At 35.4% G+C, this 18,375-nt stretch overlaps 3 protein-coding genes across 4 annotated transcripts; 2 read left to right on the top strand and 1 right to left on the bottom strand.

Moving 5' to 3' along the window:
• The first annotated feature begins 48 nt into the window (after positions 1–48).
• Positions 49–5,407, top strand: LOC132276811 (protein LEAD-SENSITIVE 1). 2 transcript variants are annotated; one of them, XM_059778425.1, is made up of 3 exons: positions 49–264; positions 353–509; positions 4,510–5,407. In XM_059778425.1, exons 2-3 carry the CDS (start codon positions 416–418, stop codon positions 5,214–5,216), a joined length of 801 nt encoding a protein of 266 aa, XP_059634408.1. In that variant the 5' UTR covers positions 49–264; positions 353–415; the 3' UTR covers positions 5,217–5,407. The 2 variants fall into 2 exon arrangements, with proteins under 2 accessions (XP_059634408.1, XP_059634407.1); XM_059778424.1 differs by lacking the exon at positions 49–264 and having other exon boundaries at positions 284–509.
• Positions 5,408–7,013: 1,606 nt separating this feature from the next.
• On the top strand, positions 7,014–11,834 carry LOC132276810 (uncharacterized). The gene is made up of 3 exons (XM_059778423.1): positions 7,014–7,368; positions 8,503–8,651; positions 11,481–11,834. The coding sequence occupies exons 1-3, from the start codon at positions 7,183–7,185 to the stop codon at positions 11,617–11,619; spliced, it is 474 nt and encodes a 157-aa protein (XP_059634406.1). The 5' UTR covers positions 7,014–7,182; the 3' UTR covers positions 11,620–11,834.
• Positions 11,835–14,038: 2,204 nt separating this feature from the next.
• Positions 14,039–15,820, bottom strand: LOC132279728 (dof zinc finger protein DOF2.5). The gene is made up of 2 exons (XM_059781761.1): positions 15,687–15,820; positions 14,039–15,161 (listed from the first exon to the last, which is right to left on the bottom strand). Exons 1-2 carry the CDS (start codon positions 15,708–15,710, stop codon positions 14,262–14,264), a joined length of 924 nt encoding a protein of 307 aa, XP_059637744.1. The 5' UTR covers positions 15,711–15,820; the 3' UTR covers positions 14,039–14,261.
• Positions 15,821–18,375: the final 2,555 nt, after the last annotated feature.

The following is an 18,375-nucleotide window of genomic DNA, read 5'->3' as shown; positions in this document are numbered from 1 at the left end:
ACTCAATGTAAATCAACACATAAAATCAAATCCTTCCCATCTCATGCTCGAGTCAAAAGGAAAAGGAAAAGGAAAAGGGAAAGGAAAAGCTAAAGCAAAAGAAGACCATCCATAAACGTCGTCATCATCAATAATCACTAGCTTTATTGGTGATGGTTGTTCATCAGACAGATGCTCTGCTCATCCAATCATCGCTCTCCACACCTAGATGCCTATCATTGTTTTTACTCTGAGCCCCACAGAGAGAGACTGTTTGGTTTAATTGTACGTACTAATTAATTTTGTTTGTTTTTGCTAAATTAGCAGAGGAAGCTTAATTTCTGGAAGCGGTTTGGGTTTCTTTTTGTTGCAGGTAAGAAGTGATCTGTGAGCAGAGGAAGCAGAGGGATAGAGATTTAGAGAGAGAGAGAAAGACATGGGGCTCCTTACCAACAGAGTCGAGAGAAATGAGATCAGACCAGGCGACCATATCTACACTTATAGAGCTGTCTTCGCTTACTCTCACCACGGTAACCACACTTTCTCTCTCTACTTTCTCTCGCCGCACGCATTCTCTCTGTACTGTTGACCCAACAATGATGATTTTCAAGAACTTCTCTGAAACATGCAATGTGGGTTCTCTTTGTATTTTTTGTTACTGGTTTTTTTTTTTCCCCCGGAAAATGGGTAATTTAAGTTTTTTTCCTTCTATATTCGTTTCAATTATTTTAATTTTTAGAATCTGAAGTGAATGTGCAATTGGATATTAGGGTTTTCCTTTTTCTGTTTTTATTTTTGTGGTTAGTATAGGGTATTAGGGTTATGTTCACAATTTCTGAGTTGTGTTTCATCATGATGTCTGATATTGGCTAAAAAAAAATAAATAAAATCCAGCATTTAATTTTTTTTCTCTCTTTATTGTGTCAGTCTGCTTTTTGTGGAATGTATGGAAGTTGACTTCCTTTTAGGGTATTACGGGCGTTGAAGGAAGGATCTCTGCTAATTTTCTTTGCTTGCAAGTTCATCATACTGATGCCTACTTAAAAATGCCATGTTGATGCCTTTACTAAAGCACCTTCATTGGCCAAGGAATGGGAACCTCGTGTTTGGAAATTTTCATGATTGACTACTTGTTGAGCTGTTTCTGGTTTGGGAAATCCTGCTGTAACTTTTACCCATAAAGCATCAAAATGTTTTGTTGCCTAGGAATGGGTTTCTTTGAGGGATTTTGGTGAATAAATGTACTCTATTTCTTTGGGTTGTTTTTCCTCTGTGGTTCAGAGTAGGAACTGAAGAGAAACATCTTGGATCCTAAACTTTTTATGATCTGGAACCTGAATAAACCAAAGCATCCACACAACTGGGTGTAATTCCACTGTTTGTGTTGTTAGAGTGAGTTTATACATTTAAATAACAAATTCAACACAACACAAGAAAATCAGAATTCTGGTGTTCCTTAGATTTTCTCAAAAAACTATTGGCAAATTGCAGTTCAGTTTATTCAGGTTGATATGATTGCATTTCATGAGGTGAGTGATTATTGCCTGTCTCATTAGGGACTCGAACCTAAGCCCTTGATGGTTTTGATGGACAGTTTGTACTCAACTCAACAAAGCACTTTTCCGAATATTTGGGATCGGCTATATTGATTTTTTTTTTTTTTTCCCTTCCCATTATGTCCTGTATAATACTATAGCCTCAGTCAAACCACATGTTACCATATTTATTTTTTCTTGTTTTTTCATTATTATCCCAAGAACTTGAGCACTTGACTTGTTTGATGTATTTTGCAAAATGATTCAATTCATTAGTTTATGTTAGTCTGAACATGGCCTAGTGGTGTGAGATTGGAGCACATTAGAGAGTGATGGGCTTTTTGGGAGCAGTTGGAGAAAACAAGAACCAAAAACATTATTGGAGCACTTTATTAATGTCACTTGCACAGGTGGTTCCTTGATTCTCTTTAATGGCACACAAAGGTGATATAGGACTGCTACAGGGGATAATGGAGGGATAATCCTCTCCCCTCCTGTGAGTTGTCATTTATGGCATTGATGGCGGTGGTCTGCCAACCTGGAAATTTGTTCCTTGGCCATTGAACCACAATCCCTTGTTTGCGATAGTGTTAGACCACCACAAGAGGTAGTTTTGGCCTATATTTTAATACCTTTTGATGTTTTAGTAGGCCTAGGTGGGGACTAATGTCACATCAGTGTTGTTGATCTTGTTTCATCCTGTTAAAAACTGAAGCACGAAGTGTATCTCATTTTACCAACATAAATTGGTTTCAGAAAATATTACCTTGGGCAACTAGCCCAAAATGATTTTGGGACTTGTTGCATTTTTTAACTTTTGAAAATTTTGAGTTCTATATGTCACACACATTTTATGCCGTGTTTTTTACTTAACATGAAGGAGGGGAAGGTTGAAATTTGTTTTCTTCTTGCTACTTGGAGAGGACAGTAGCTGACATTCATATGAAGTTAACTATATATGTAAGCTGCCTACCTTGTTACTGTCATGCTTATCATTCATTAGCACAACTTTGAATTCTCTGCCTCGACAGAAGATTGAGCTAAAAGCCTAAGATAGTAGGAGTTTGTGATTGTGATTGTCCCAATAGGCTGTTTTGCTTCTACATTGTCTTTTACCTGTTCAAAGTAGAAAATAATGTTTGGTAATGAGCCCTTTTGCATGGTTAATGGAAGCTATATTAGTTTATCTCATTCCCTGTGGCATCATATCCTTGAGTTATTGTATTTTCTACTGTGAACTTCCTGTTCAGGAAGCATTAAGCTAGTGAAAAAAATCTTGTGGATATGTCTTTGCATACATAAATTCTAAACCAGCCTTTCCCCCATCCTCACCCTAACCCTACCAGCTAACAAAAAATGTATTCTATTGATCATTTGTGATAATCAGAATGATGAAATGGTTACACAAAAATATGTTTAAAATCATTGAAAGAGATCTTAGAATTGTTGATAAGTTAAAACCATTTAGTCAAGCGTGACTGAAGAAAAATTGTTGTAATTACTAAAACTTCAGTGACTTAAGGCTCTAGTGGAAAATTACCTGAAGGATTGTTTCATAACGCATCATCATCTGTCTTTGGGATCTTGAAATTTTGCCTTTAAGATTCTCATCGACCTGTCCTGATCATCACATTTTAAACCTCAAATTTGAAGAAGGATTGAATTATTGAAGTGGAACTGCTGGTGCTACCTAGGAGGAACGGATCAGGCACTTTCTGATAGATCTGCATGCTCACTTGTAGGCACACATTCTTCAGATCCTGGTACTACTACATATAACTGCACTGTTGTTGCAGATTTTTTTCCCTTTTCCCGTAAGGCTACTTCTCTATATATGGAGGGTTTAAGGAGGAAATAACAGGCTGCACATGGGTGTGCTGATCTGGCATAAACTGCATAACAGATTTTTGGAGTTTGTTGAAATCACAAGCAATTTTAAGGACAGGCTGTATGAAAATGATCAAAATTAAATATTTTATGACGTTATGAAAATTGGAATGACTCATGAGTATGTGTTAAAAAAAAAAAAAAAAAAACAAAAAAAACAAAAAACTAGCCTTTGGGGTTCACAGGAAATAATTTCCTTGTTCTCTTCTGTGTTGTGCTTCCTCACTTGCAAGGTTTTAGTCCCCTTTCCATCATCAAATCACTCAATCTGCAATTTACTAATGAGCTCTGATTGCTTGCATCTGAATTATTGGCCTTCTTTTGGCCTGATTCATGTTGATGACTAAATCAGATTGAGTTATTATCTAAATTGTGATCCATATTCGCTAAATATTCATAACATTGTTGCCTCACTTCATGTTAGTATCTCTCGTAATGGTTAGTTTTCTTCTTTTTTTGGCTATGAAGTTGGTCTCCTGGTTTATCTGCATGTTTAACTTGATATTGTACTAGTCCTCTCTCTCTCTCTCTCTGTCTGTTGGCATATGTTGTTTATTACCTGCTTTAGTTTTCTGAATAAAAATTGCTTCTAGTTGCTTAACTCTCATTAGCTGTAACACCACTGTATTGTTGCATTATACTTTAACTTAGGATTTACACCTTTTGCTTAAGATATTTGCATTAAATGTAATTGCTAAAGCAAAGAAAATAACATGATTGTAAGTAACCTGAAATTATTAATGATCAACTAACTGCACTCCAGTGCACTGCAAGTCTTGACATGTCATGAAAATGCCATTATTGAAGTGTATACAATAATTGTATGTTCATCCGTAACAAAAGTTCCCCTTGCCATGTCATGCAGCAACAGATTTGAAGTCAAATTTGTTAAGCTTTTTGGCTTCTCACACTGCTTTCCTATTATGGTGGTAGATGGATGGGTTGCTCATGTTGTATTGGTTCATTATTCATATGATTTCATCTCTTTCTAGTTTGTGTTATTAACTATAAATAAACAAGCTGTAGAGCTGTATTGCTTGTATGGTCTGAGCTAGCCAATCAAATCACAAATTACAACCTTTCTATTGTAAATCATCAAACAACGCAGGTATCTTTGTTGGAGGAAGCAAAGTGGTTCATTTTACACCCAGACGTGATGTGCATTCAAGCTCTGACACCACTCTCAATTCATATGATGAAATGTCAATTCTCCCGTCGTCGTGTCCAATCTTTCCTGACTGTGGTTTTAGGCAACCCAATAGTGGAGTAGTGCTCACCTGTCTAGATTGCTTTCTTCGGAATGGATCCCTTTACTGCTTTGAATATGGAGTTAGCCCATCTGTTTTTCTTGCCAAAGTACGGGGTGGCACTTGCACCACTGCGGCATCAGATCCACTTGAAACAGTCGTCCACCGAGCAATGTACCTGCTTCAAAATGGATTTGGGAATTATGACGTATTCCAGAACAACTGTGAGGACTTTGCCCTGTACTGTAAAACAGGGCTTCTGACAGTTGACAGGTTGGGGGTTGGACGAAGCGGTCAAGCTTCATCTGTCATTGGAGCTCCATTGGCCGCCCTTCTTTCTTCCCCTCTGAAGTTGCTAATGCCAAGTCCTGTTGGTGTGGCAACAGTAACAGCTGGGATGTACTGTATGAGCAGGTATGCTACTGATATCGGTGTACGAACCGATGTGATCAAGGTAGCAGTGGAGGATCTGGCTGTCAACCTTGGGTGGGGGAGCGGTGTTGACGAGGTACCAGAGGAGAATCAGGTTTCTAATTCAGGTGATATGGATCTCATTGATTTCAGATGAAGCTGTGCACATATATAGTGGTTGACATAAGTAAGAATTTAGTTGACATTAATAAAATATCATTTCTGAGTGAATGATCTATATTATGCCTCCGGTTGTGAAATCTGAAAGTTGCTTTCTTTTTGTTGAAGTTTGTGCATTGACAATGAAAACATTATTAATTCAATTGTGAATCAGTGAAGTTCGTTGCATTGGGTGGTATTGTAGTGGATAATTAAGTTTCATTTCTTATAGTTGGTATAATGCTTAATTTGATCATGAATTGAAGAACTTCAATTCCTATGTTGAGGATCATAAATCTCTGAAGTTTTTGGATAAATTTTATGGTAAATGCAAGAAAAGGTGGACACCAACTGTTGTCAAACAATCTCTGTTCAATGATATATTGTTATATTTGAACTTAAACAAACTCGTTGAGTCTTTCTCTTGCCAGCGCATCATCTTCACTAGCAGCTGTATGTTTTGATTTAGGCATTAGAATTTGTGTGTGTGTGTGTGTGTGTGTGCTGGAATAGATTATATAGCGTTAGCTTCAGGGTGCAACTCTACTGCTGTAGTAAATGGTGTGTCTGTGGATTTCAGGTGGGGTGAGATAAATTTTCATGTCATTCAGGCAACCATATCAGCATATACATAGAAGGATGAAACAAAGGGATTGTTGAAGGGTCTGTTTAGAGCCTTTATGAATGGTTCGATTGTTAACATGATTGTTTTTTTACTGGCCGGCTATTTTCAAGGCTTAGCTGAACACTGCATTTGATAACTGGCGGCAAGGACAATATGTAAAGAAGCAGCAGGCATATCCTTGAAGAAGGTTTGACTCCAACCTGTTGAGCAAGCAATTCTACAAGAACCTGAACACCAACCATCTCACCAGCTCTGTTCATATACTTACCACGCGACAGCACTCCCATTAACAATCGGTGGTGCCTTAAACTTAAAGGAGGATAGCTCTGAGAGAAGGCTTTGTATATCTCATCCATTGCTTTGAATATGGACTTCAGCAACTCAAGTTTTAGAATGTGTTTGGTAACACACATGTTGATGTTGCATTATTATCTAAGTAATTAAATGATGCAATTAGGAATGGAGCCAATCTAAACAAGTCACTGGAGCAAATTTGGAGCTGGCCTAGCAATTGTTCGGATACAACCCACCTATTCAAGCAATTAACAGCAACCATCCAAATCAACTGTCTCATGATAGGTGGGTTGTAGTTGCCTTGTGGCAAACTACTCGCATTGAATTCAAACTTTTCTTTTCTCTGGTTAAATTTTTTAAAGAGTAATGATAAAGAATTGGACAAATTGAATTTATTTTATGTGTGATGTCACTTATATTAATGATACTCTAATTGTATAAATCACTAATAATAAGTCCAAATTGTCTTGATTCTAAATATTCTTCTATTTTCAAATCATGTGTTGTTCCACAATTTTTATGGTAGAGAATTGGTTGGGTATAGAACTAAATATCTCTATATTAAACCTTACAACACATCTAATGAATTTATATTTGAAATTATTTGTGTCCGAAATTAATGAATTGCCTTTTTCTATATTGTAACTTATGAATCAAGTTATCCCCAATGCTTGACTTTTTTTTTTTTTTTTGACTCGATTAAATTGGTTGATTTATTTTATTTATTAATAAAAAGGACAAAAGGAAAAAAAAAATTCGGCTAATTTTATTTCCTTTAAAGATATAATTGTTCACTTTATATCGCCAGCGGATAATTAATTTCAGGTGTGCTTTTAATTTTACCAATTGCCAACGATATAGTCGAGACTAGTATATGACACGGAGGCACAGATAGAGAGACACACACATAACGTGTAGGTTTCGGTATTGATGAGATTGAGATTGAAATCATTGCACTATTCTTCAACTCCTTCCTTATCTCAAACAAAACTCGATTCAATCGTCGTCGTCGTCGTCAGTTAGATATAAAAAGAGAGTTGAAAAAATGGCGAATTTGTACGTGAAGGCGGTGCCACCGCCGGATCTGAACAGGAACACGGAGTGGTTTACATACCCAGGGGTTTGGACCACCTATATATTGATTCTCTTTTTCTCTTGGCTCATGGTCCTCTCCGTCTTCGGCTGCTCTCCCGGCATGGCTTGGACCATTGTCAATCTCTCCCATTTCGTCGTAAGCCCCCCCTCTCTCTGTCTCTCTAATTGTATTTATAACTGTTCTTCCATAAGTGATTGATTTGATGACTTATTGTTTAGATTAGTGATTTCGTATATTGAATTAGGATTTCGTATTTTTTGATGTGGGGTTTCTGAGTAGTTTTCTGATTCCTGGTTTCAGCTCACATATTAATTTAATTTGAAGTATGTATTTTTGTATGTTTAGGGTTTTAGGCAGGTTGTAGTGGTTGAGTATAACAGGGATGCAATTGATAATTCTATTTTTGATGGGCAATGTTGTGGGAAGCTTCTAGATTAATTGGATACATAAGCGAAGCTTTTACCAATCATTTGATTTTACGTATATGAATACTTTTCCGTCATTATACTCTCTCCAAGTGTCTGTCATTTGTTTTGGTTCGTTGTTGTTACTTCAGGCAATATCTTGCTTATGTTGATGTTAGGTTTATTTCTAGTCCTCCCATTCTAGCACGCTTCTTATGTTATATTGTGTTGTGTCATCATTGCGAGTATTGTTAATGCCGTTGTAGCAATGCATGGTCATGCTACTTTACTTTGATTATTTGTGACAGTGCAGGAATGGACTAGTTATTGTTATTTTACCTTTTAGATTCCTGTTATTTAGGTTTGTTTTATTCTTACTATTTAGTTAATTTAAGGGTGGGGATAATTGTAATAAGTGGTCTTTATGGAAAAGGTCTGTAGTCATCTCTTTTAGATGCGGTGAGCATTCAATCTGGAGTTTGCAGCTTGATGTTTTACTTAAAAGACGTGTCTGCTTAGGTTCTTCTCTTAATTGTTGGCATTATAGATGGTTTCACTGTTTTACTGATACCTTTCAAAATGACTTAATGAACTCATGTTATACTCCCAAATCCCTCTTCTATAATTCCTTATCAACATAAACTTTATGCTATTCCTAGTCCTAATTATTTGAAATATAGCTGAATTTGGAAAGATTATGTTTCATGTCTTGTCTTATTCTTATATGTTTTGAGGACTATGAATTGAAAAACTAATACTTAAAATGTTTATTTGATAGGCTGAAATTATTAATTCCTCTTTACTTTGCCGTTTATGTTTTCATAATTTGTTTAACAACTATTGAGGAGTATGTTTCTCCATTTAGGTCACTTATCACTTCTTTCATTGGAAAAAAGGAACTCCGTTTGCTGATGACCAGGGGATCTATAATAGGTTGACTTGGTGGGAGCAGATTGACAATGGAAAGCAGCTCACACGTAACAGGAAATTCCTAACTGTTGTGCCCGTGGTGCTGTAAGTTCACTCTTATGGTATAGGTCTTTTTGTTTGGAAATCTAACTATCGTGCCATTAGTTAGAAATGTCTTTTTAGTATCTTTATGTATATGTTACTGCCTTTTTCTTATTGAATAAACTACCCGTGTGGGTCACATGACAATTATATATATTTGGACATGCATGTAACAAGCATTTTATTATTATTAGTATTAATTATTTATTTATTTATTTATTTTTTGTGTCTGGACCATAGCTCGCAATCGCGGTTACGGTTGCGGTGTAACGGACTCGGACAAAATCAGTGTAAATTGGTCGATCCGGGTCGCATATCGGATTTAAAAAAGGGTCGCGTATCGGCCGATGCGTCGTGTATCGGACAATATGACGAACCATGGTCTGGATGTTATTGGCTCAAATTTTCAAAATGATGGGAGTGCCCATGTGGAGACTTTTATTTTCATAAATCACTATTGCGCCCTATATATAAAAAGAAGACTATTGCCAATGGGTCAGTAGTCCAGCGGTACTAAGTCCCTACTTTTCAAAGGGAGGCTAGGGCTTCAAGTCTTAGTAGAGGCATGGGTGTGCGAGTACTAAGAAAAAAGAAAAAGAAGTCTATTAAGAATTATTATAAATATTTTAGTTTTTTTTTTTAATCAAAATATATATATATATATATATTAGTTTTTTTCCCTTGCCCTTCGATTTGAGGATTTGATAAATCTGGCACTTTGGCAATCTTCTGCATTAGCTTGTTTAATATTCTTTCAGCTGTTTACAGGTTTGTACGTTCTCAGTCTGTTTATATTTGTACATGTTCCCTTCTATTTGTTAATTCTGTAATATTTGATTGCAAACATTCACCTGAATGACTGATTCATACAAATCTACGAGTCATTATCGAGTTAGTGGGTATTGGGTTGCAGTGTATTTCTTTGTTTATTTCTTTCTTGGTAACTTTGTCCTTTCTTTCTGGGTCAACCTTCCTCCCTTCCTATCTATCAAAGGTCCAAAACAAATATGGAGATTCTAAAATGCTATTTTTTTTTTTCTTTTCTTTTTGTAACGATTCTACTCGCATATCAAATGTATTAGCCATCGCCTTCATTTGGAGTCAGAAATGAAAGTAACAATTTAACATATATGTGCAACTCTTTCTAGCTTCCACTAATTCTTTATATTTCAGGAGATGGCATGTTTTTTTGTGGGCACCATTTTCCATTAAAGGTCCTTGTAGTAAATGTTGTTATATATGTTTATATCACAGAATTACATAGAAAGTGGTTTTTTAGGTGATGCTGTACAATCATCGGTTAGTAAAAAGATGACTTGTTTTAATACTTATTCATGACCTCTTGAACAATGTTAGCAATTGACATTAGTACTGCAAAGAAAGACAGAGACAAGAAAAGAACTTGCTACTTTAAACCACAGTTGCATTCAGTGGTGTGTTGGCAAGGAAGCGAATAAGAAAACAATTCTTTCAGACATTAGTTTTGGTAATATTTCTATAATCTTTGTCAAAAATATATTTCTTGTGTCATAATTCCAATAATTTCTTCAAGTTACTAATGTTGTTAGCAATCTGCATTGAGGAGAAGGTAACAATGTGCTCCAGTTTTACGTGATCCATCTTGTCCACAACCTAAGAGTGCAAATTCTAAAACATCTCCTTCAAACCAACCTCTAAGATGAAAAAAAATGAATAAACAGCTTCCAAACACAATTTATTCGACAACTTGGAAGTTGTTGATGGTGCTTCTTACGATTGATTTATGGTGGCTAAGGTCAACGAGGGTTTGTAGATTATGGTTGTAAAAAGTGGGAAAAAAAAATTGAAGGTTTGGGGTTTAAGATGGGCTGAATTTAAACTTGGTTATAGAAGTGATGGTTTGGAGGAAATTAAGGACAAAAGGTATGTTGGAATTTCTGGACAGCAGATATTTTGGATTTTTAGTGTTAAACTATAGGACTCGAATAGGAGAATAGGTCAGGTTAATTAGGGCTAGATACATTAAGGTTTAGCTGTAGAAAGAAGAAATTTTAGGGTTGTTAAGGTGCAGGGGTCAAGTATCCAGAGGGACGAGGATTTTTTTTTTGGGGGGTGGGGGGGGGGGGGGGGGGGGGGGGTTGGGTGTGGAGAAGCAAGGAATCTCACTTAGAATCACCTTGCAAGAAGGAAAAAGTGGAAATCTTGTATCATGTTTGTTAGGACTACATAACAAAGTGTTTGATTCCCATGGACGCTGTAAATTAGGCTGTTAGGGATGATTCACTTCCACATTGGTTTGCATTGACACTGTGATTGAAGATTGTCCTTCAAGCATAGGGTCACAGACTTTTAAAATGGTAACTGACCTAGATACGAATCTTTTACTAGCTGAGATGCCTAAATTTTCCTAATTAATTTTTTAAATGTTTAGAAATTTTAGGAAGCCTGGAATTCGACCTTTACTGCCCGACCTTTCCTAATGTTTAGAAATTGGCGCACTGTAAATTTCATGCTCAACGTTTAGTTTGCATATCCCATGAACATACTGTAAATTTCATAATGCTTAGAAATTGATTTAGTTTGACCTAGATATGGATGGAGCATCATGCAAAGTCTGTAGAACTTCTTTGATCTATAAATACACACTTTGAATTTTTTAAGTAGGACACTGACAGTTGAAACCCATGCACTGTTTTGGCTTGCTGACTGTTGCATGTCTTAAGTTTTTATGATGTATATTTAACCGGATATCATATTATATATATGCATTGACACACATGCATGTATATATATGTTCTTTTATGAAGCTAGGACTGATCATCACAAATCAATTTCCTTTTGTTATCCTGACAGGTACTTGATAGCCTCTCATACAACAGACTACCAACACCCAATGCTCTTCCTCAACACTCTTGCAGTGATTGTGCTAGTTATCGCCAAGTTCCCCAACATGCACAAGGTCCGAATCTTTGGAATCAATGGTGATCAGTGAGTTTTGGTCTGCATCATGAACCATTTAATTTTGACGGTGTAAAAACCTCCAATCCTTTCTGCTGCTGAAAGGTTAGATCCCTGTATAGAAGTCAGAACTGGAAATGATTTCGATATGTAATGTTTTTGTGCCCCGACAGTTCTACAAGCTGTCTTCCCTGGATATTGAAAGAATAATTGTATTAAATTAAATATGTACAGTAGAATTTTCGTGTATCTGGAGGATGATGACACGATTATCTCAACTTAATTCCATATATTGAAAGTGCGTGAAAAGAGTTTCTCTGAAAAAAGTTGATATATGATATAACCGGACATGTAATGTTAAAGGTTTGGAAAGGTTTTTTTAGATACTAGTAAGGTGCAACTAAAATTGCTAAAGAGTGCCGAGGAGATGGATGATATTGGTTCCAAGAACTAGAAATGATATGTTAGTTTTGCTCGCCTGTTTAATTGACAAGGCTTTGAAGTGCCGCGTTTATCGTCCCAGCCAATCTGTCTGTCTGAACAATTTTGTCTTGCTGCAGTGTTTTAAATGTTGAAAGACTTGACATTGTGTTTAATACATTGCTATATGAAGTTGCAAGCCATGTGCAGATACTTGTCATCCAACGTTGAAAACCCTAATTTCGAGCATGCCAGTGCTTAAACAGTGCTTGTTTTACGGAGAAGCTTAAACTGAGAAAAAAACAGGGACTTCCATGATAGGGAGGTGACTGGTGAGCCTACCATTTTGACGAAATCACATGGAGTAATAAAAAAACAAAAGGAGATGATATATATATATATATATATATAAGTAATGAATTGTATTCAAATTTGAATGGATGGGCTGAGTGGAGGAATTTTTTGCAAGCATGCTTGGTTATAGGTATGTTTGGAGGGACCCATTGAAGCGCAGAGTGTGGTAGGTGTTGGCCACAATTTTCTTTGTCTTCCAATATTAGGGACATCTGCAGACTGAGTGGGGATATAGAAAATGATTAGGTAAGCTTTTAGTTGAGGCAGGTAAATGGTCTTTTTAAACTTTCAATTTGCTTTGTGGCTTTAGATTTTGCAACTTTTGTTGCTTGTTTTTTTCTAAGTTATGCTCCAATGAGAAGTGTAGATAATGTTTGCATTAATCTCTCCCATTACTGGCTCTACTGTGATGTATTCAAAGTGATGTAAAGATTGAGAAATGAGATCACGTACGTGGTTTCTGTTTTCCTTTAGCTCCAGCTTGCTTTTTGCAAGTGCTTTAATGGGCCGCAAGAATTGAACTGCTATGGATATCAAAGTCAGACCTGACACTTATGACCTATGACAAGACAGTCTGTAAGTAGCTTAAATTTAAGTTCTAATAATAATAATAATAATTGAGGGTTTATTTTCAAACCAAAATGGTTATTTATATTCAGAATAACCTGCTGGCCTTTAAAAATTCCAATATTTTAAAAGTTTCAAAACAGATGCATAAAGCATGTCTTGTTTTGAAATTTCAAAAGAACTTTTAAGGATTATTATTTGTTCAGGAAAGCTTTCAAAAATGAAGCATAATTTGAGAAAGCTATAATGTTTTCCATTTTACTTTTCAAAGGGTTATGGGACATCTTTAATAAGAAAGAGATACTTTGTAGCAACCTAAATTACTCTCATCAAGGTGGGACAACCTAACTGCTTCAAATTCTCTAACATATATTTGTTTTCAAATTTGATTCTCTAGTTGTATACCATCGAATGAGAACCTACATGTTGACCAAAGAGGCCAAGGCAGCAGTAGATTTTTGAAAAAAACAATAATGTGGGTCCCTTGAAAATAATGGATTTCAAATATGAAAAATGTGTATCACCCCCTTGAAAAGGATTTAATTTGAAATTTACCAGAAAAATTTCATCACACATGCAAATTTAGTAGTGCCTTTTCTCATTTTTAATGTAAAAAGTTGAGGGTTTAAGTATTTTTAAAATCATTGTTGAATTTATTTGCTAAATGAAAAAAGAAAACAATTTTAATTCCCTTATCATTTTATGCATCTTAGTGATTATGAAATCACTTCATTATAAAAATAATATTCTGATTAAAAAATTTACGGGTAAAAATAAATAATTAACAAGAAAATTCGATATATATTTTTCTCTTCTCTAACAAAACAGGTGACAAAAGCTAGATCGAAACTCTGGATGATCATGAAACAATTACCCATGAACACACCACGATTCATTTAAACATTCTCCATCAAAACTCATATAGTTTTTTTTATTTATTTAATACCTTATTAAACTCTTATAGTTCACTTTTTCTTAATACTATAAATTTTGATTGGATTAGACCACATGATACACGAGGAAAGGAGTGTGATATATTCGGAATGAAAAGTGGAGTACTGGCATTCACAGAAATGTTGTAACATATATATATATATATATAGTGACTTTCAAATAATATTCACAATAATTAACTAGTAAAGTGATAGAAGAAAGAAACCATATCTATTCTACAACTATATGTTAGCTAGTTCTGAACAATTTACTCCGAGCAGGTAAACAACGATGCGAATAAAGTATAAATTAAAGGAAAAAGAGATGAAAAGAAAAAGTGAAAAGAAAAGACAAAGTTGCTGCTGCTCTTAGTCCTCTCTTTATTACCGGCCAATACGAGATCTATCTTCCACTAAACATTCCATTCCAGTACTGCCCACCACTACTATAAATATTCCCACCTGCTCCCGCCTTATTCTGATCAACTTCAGTGCTTCTATTAGTACTACTACTTGGAAACTGATCTTTTAGTAGTAGTGATCCAAAAGGAAACATTACTCTTCCACCACCGTCATGAACATTAATCTCTTGAAAGCTCCCAAATCTACTCATCCCAACATGATCACCGCAGAAATTCAAGTTTGGTTTGAATTCATGCAAAGGAAACATGACTGGTGTGTATAATGTTGTATTACTACTATTATTTGAATTCAGCATAGGTACTGGTGTTGGTGTTGTTGTTGTTGTTGACACAAATGAATTCAACCCTAATTCACTAGAAGAACCAATTCCAGTCTTAAGCAGCTCTAGGGCTGAAACTTGCCATGTTCTACTACTGGAGGAAGTTGAAGAACTAGTAGTAGTGTTGTTGTGGTTTTCAATTTTGGGCAGTTTAAGGAATTGAGAGACGCCTAGGTTAAGATGTTGGCCTTCATGGGTACTAGTCCTACTGTTTTGATGAGTAGAAAAGTGTGAAAGCAGTGTTGGTGGGTTTGGATCAGGGACTACTTTTAGTGATGATGATGATGATGATCTCTTGTTCTTCCTTGAACCTCCTCCAACAGGAACATTTCTGAGGGACCCACCTTCAGTCCAGTACCTTCTACAGGTTTTGCAAAAGTATCTTGGTTGAGTGAGACTGTAGTTGTTGTAGTAACAGAACTTTGTGTTGCTTGAATTACACCTTGGACAATTCAAGGCTTCTTGCTCCTTCTGTGCACCCCTCACCTTTCTCTCTAACATACCACCCTTATTCGGACCACCCATCTCATCTTCTCTACGGCCTTTCACCGCTCCAGTCTCCTGAAACAAATTAGATATCATCACTTACAAACTTAATTAGGAAACATTAATAAACCGATCATAGCAATCTAGCTCACAAAAAAACTAAACCAAATAGTTTTCACTTGAGGATATTTTTTTCATTTTGAAAGGAAAGAAAAAAAGATGATAACAACAAATAATACCTTTTTTCAATTTTAATCAGTTATCACGTGGAAAAAACACAAAAGGGGGTGGGGGAAGGGAAAAAGTGCAGTAGTGATTTTATGTTTTAAGAGCATTATATTAAAAGTTAAATTTGAAAAAACAACAAAAAATAAAATAAAATAAATTGAACATGAATGCAACTTGCATTAGTCTTGAACCAAAATCTCATAAGAAATAGCTACAAGTCCTCCACAACAATTTTCTCAAGAACTAATGAAAGTAGCTTAGTTCTAATTAACTAGCCATAGTAGCCAAACAAAGAGGAAAGAAAAAGGATAAATCTCAAAATTTTCAAAGTGAAAATATAATTACATAATAAATATAGAAGTAAACACTCACCTGTGGCCACTGAGCTGTATCCATGAATTCAGAGGAAAAAGGTTGAGAAAGGGAGGTGATGTCTTCAGGGAAAGAAAATTCACCTCCTTTATCTGCAACTGCCCTTGGATGGAAGAAAGAATGTTTTTATTGTTTGTGTGTTGGCTTTATGTGGTGGCTTGCTTTATGAATAATCAAATAAAAAATTAAATAAAAACAAAGATGGTTTGTTTTTAGTAGGCTCATGATCTCATCGTATCTTAGTGTTATTTTGGTGGGTATTTTTGACTAATTCTTAATTGTATATTTATTTTATTTTATTCCTTGTGGGTGGAATTATGAGTGTGTGTCCTGAGGTGGGGTTCTCTCTGTTGACCCTATGAGAGGGAAGACTTCTTATTTCCTCCTACCGCCCTCTTAACCCTAATCACCGATTTGTGACTGGAGGGAAAGCCGAAAAATGAGTGACCAGTGTGTGACATCTGTGTGTGGAAATTGCGAATTGGAATAAATATATTTGTATCTAATTACAACATTTTTGTTCCGCCTCATTTGTATTGCTTTTGTAATTTTCACTTATTGCAAGAAACGGTAAAAAAAATACAAATGTTGTTTAAAATGCTTTGGAAATAAAAAACAAGTTATTCTGAGTGAGATATTATGAATCCAGGTGTTAGGAGTTTAATTATGATTTAACAAGATTAAATGAGTATTCTTAACATATGAATGGTCATATATTTTCTTATCCACAATTAATTGAGGACTCTAAATGCTTAGAGACGGTGAATGAAGGGAAGCCGAATCTCCTGATCCCACTCTTTTACCTTTGCAGGCTAGAGACAAATGGATATCGGAGTTTGTTTACTTAAAGAGAAAATATACATATACATATACATATACATATATATATATATATATATAGATTCATTTAGCAGCTTAATTCTAGGTCGGTCCAAACTCCAAACCTTACACGGTACATGATGAGATGGGATCCACTCCAACAGTGGTCACAACAACCCCGCCTCCGGCGGGCCGCGACCCGCTAGGCAACAAAAGCCGACAAAAGGAAACATTAGTGGGACCCAAATTAATGGCGCGGTAGAATGGAGGCGATGGTCCTTCTGATGCCGACACCACGCAATTTCATTTTGAATTCTTCCAATCCGCCACACACCCAAAATCTGCTTCAAATTGAGAGTTATTCTCATGTTTTGAGCTCCATCATAAAAGCCTGGACTTGGACCCTTTCTTCCTTATTAATTTCTGATTAATTTCTTCCTTGTACAGTTTTGGGCTAATCCTTTAAACATAGCCCACCATCAACAACGTGATTAGCGGTCCTCAATACTTATTTATTTATTTGAAACTCACAAAATCCACTTTGTACCTAGACTATTATATATTTATAGGCTAATCTTTAAACATAGGTACAATTTTATCATCACTTTTAGTTTAATCTGGATTCAAACTTCATATTGGTTAAAGTACTATATCATCGAAAACGTTCTTAATCACTTAATTAAAGTTTCTTCATGACACTATTTCATTAGTTGGCTGGAAGAGATGCAATTATTGATATGAAATCGCATAAGGAGATGGACCAACAAATGCGATAAATTATTAAATGGTACTCGATTATATGGTCCAATCTAATTATAACCCAAGAGAAATGCTATTTTTTTTTTTTAAATAAATAATTAGGAAAAAAACACAAACTTGTATATGAATTTTGATTGGATAAGTATTTTATAGATAAGCTTTTGAAGTACGTTGTAGTTACTAAATAAGCAAAATGATGTTTGATTTTTTTGGGAAACTCAAGTATGTTGGAAAAGGAGTGCACAACTTGTGGCATTCAATTTTCAGAACCAAAGCTGCAAAATAGAAGATGTGTAAAATGAGTCCAAAAGCCCAAGCAGTGATTTAGGTCGATCCTGTACGAACCTCAAGTTGGGGTATTGGGCCTATTAATTGGACAAGAGTTGACGGGCTCAGATATTTATGGCTGGGCTTGGAGTGGCCTTTTTAAACTCCATTTATATATACTTTACAAATGTTAATCCCACGATACTTACTCCACACCCACTAAACACTTGTAGTGAATTACGGAATAATTTTTAATTAGTTATTTATACCAAATATAACTAAGTGTAGGGCTTTACTTCCTTATTTGTTGCATAATTAACCAATTAAAAAAGTACGTCTAGTGTGACTATTCTGTATAAGAATCATTTTCCTTTTTATTTATTTATTTATTTATTCTTGGAAGGTTACTTAACTCCACACCATTGTTGTAATAAAATTTTAGTAGTTGCTGTTAATTTTCTTATTAATTTCTTTAGTAATTTATGTACAGAGTGTTGGTTCAAATGGAATGATTATTGAGTGCTTCTTTCAAAAAAAAAAATACTTCCTCCATTGATCAAGAATATCAATTTTTGAGAAGTATCATGATCATAAGAAAACCTATTGATTCTAACAATTGATTGCATTTAATTAATAAATTAAAATTTGAGAGTGAAATCAAATAATAGTACAGAGTAAATGGTGCTGCTCATTGGTTAATTAATCTCCATGCAAGGAGAGGCATATATTGATCCACCTCAGCTTGCTTATACCGGGGCAGAACAGTATACATTACTCCACTTGCATAGTTGGCGAAAGTGATCGGTTAACAAAAGCAATGAGTTTGAATATAGCTGTGTCAGAT

The sequence above is a fragment of the Cornus florida genome, unplaced genomic scaffold (genome assembly GCF_030987335.1).
Source record: "Cornus florida cultivar Cherokee Brave unplaced genomic scaffold, ASM3098733v1 CherokeeBrave_3.0.0_Hap2_Chr10, whole genome shotgun sequence".
Lineage (NCBI taxonomy): Eukaryota > Viridiplantae > Streptophyta > Magnoliopsida > Cornales > Cornaceae > Cornus > Cornus florida.
This window is presented reverse-complemented; position numbering and strand designations above follow the sequence as displayed.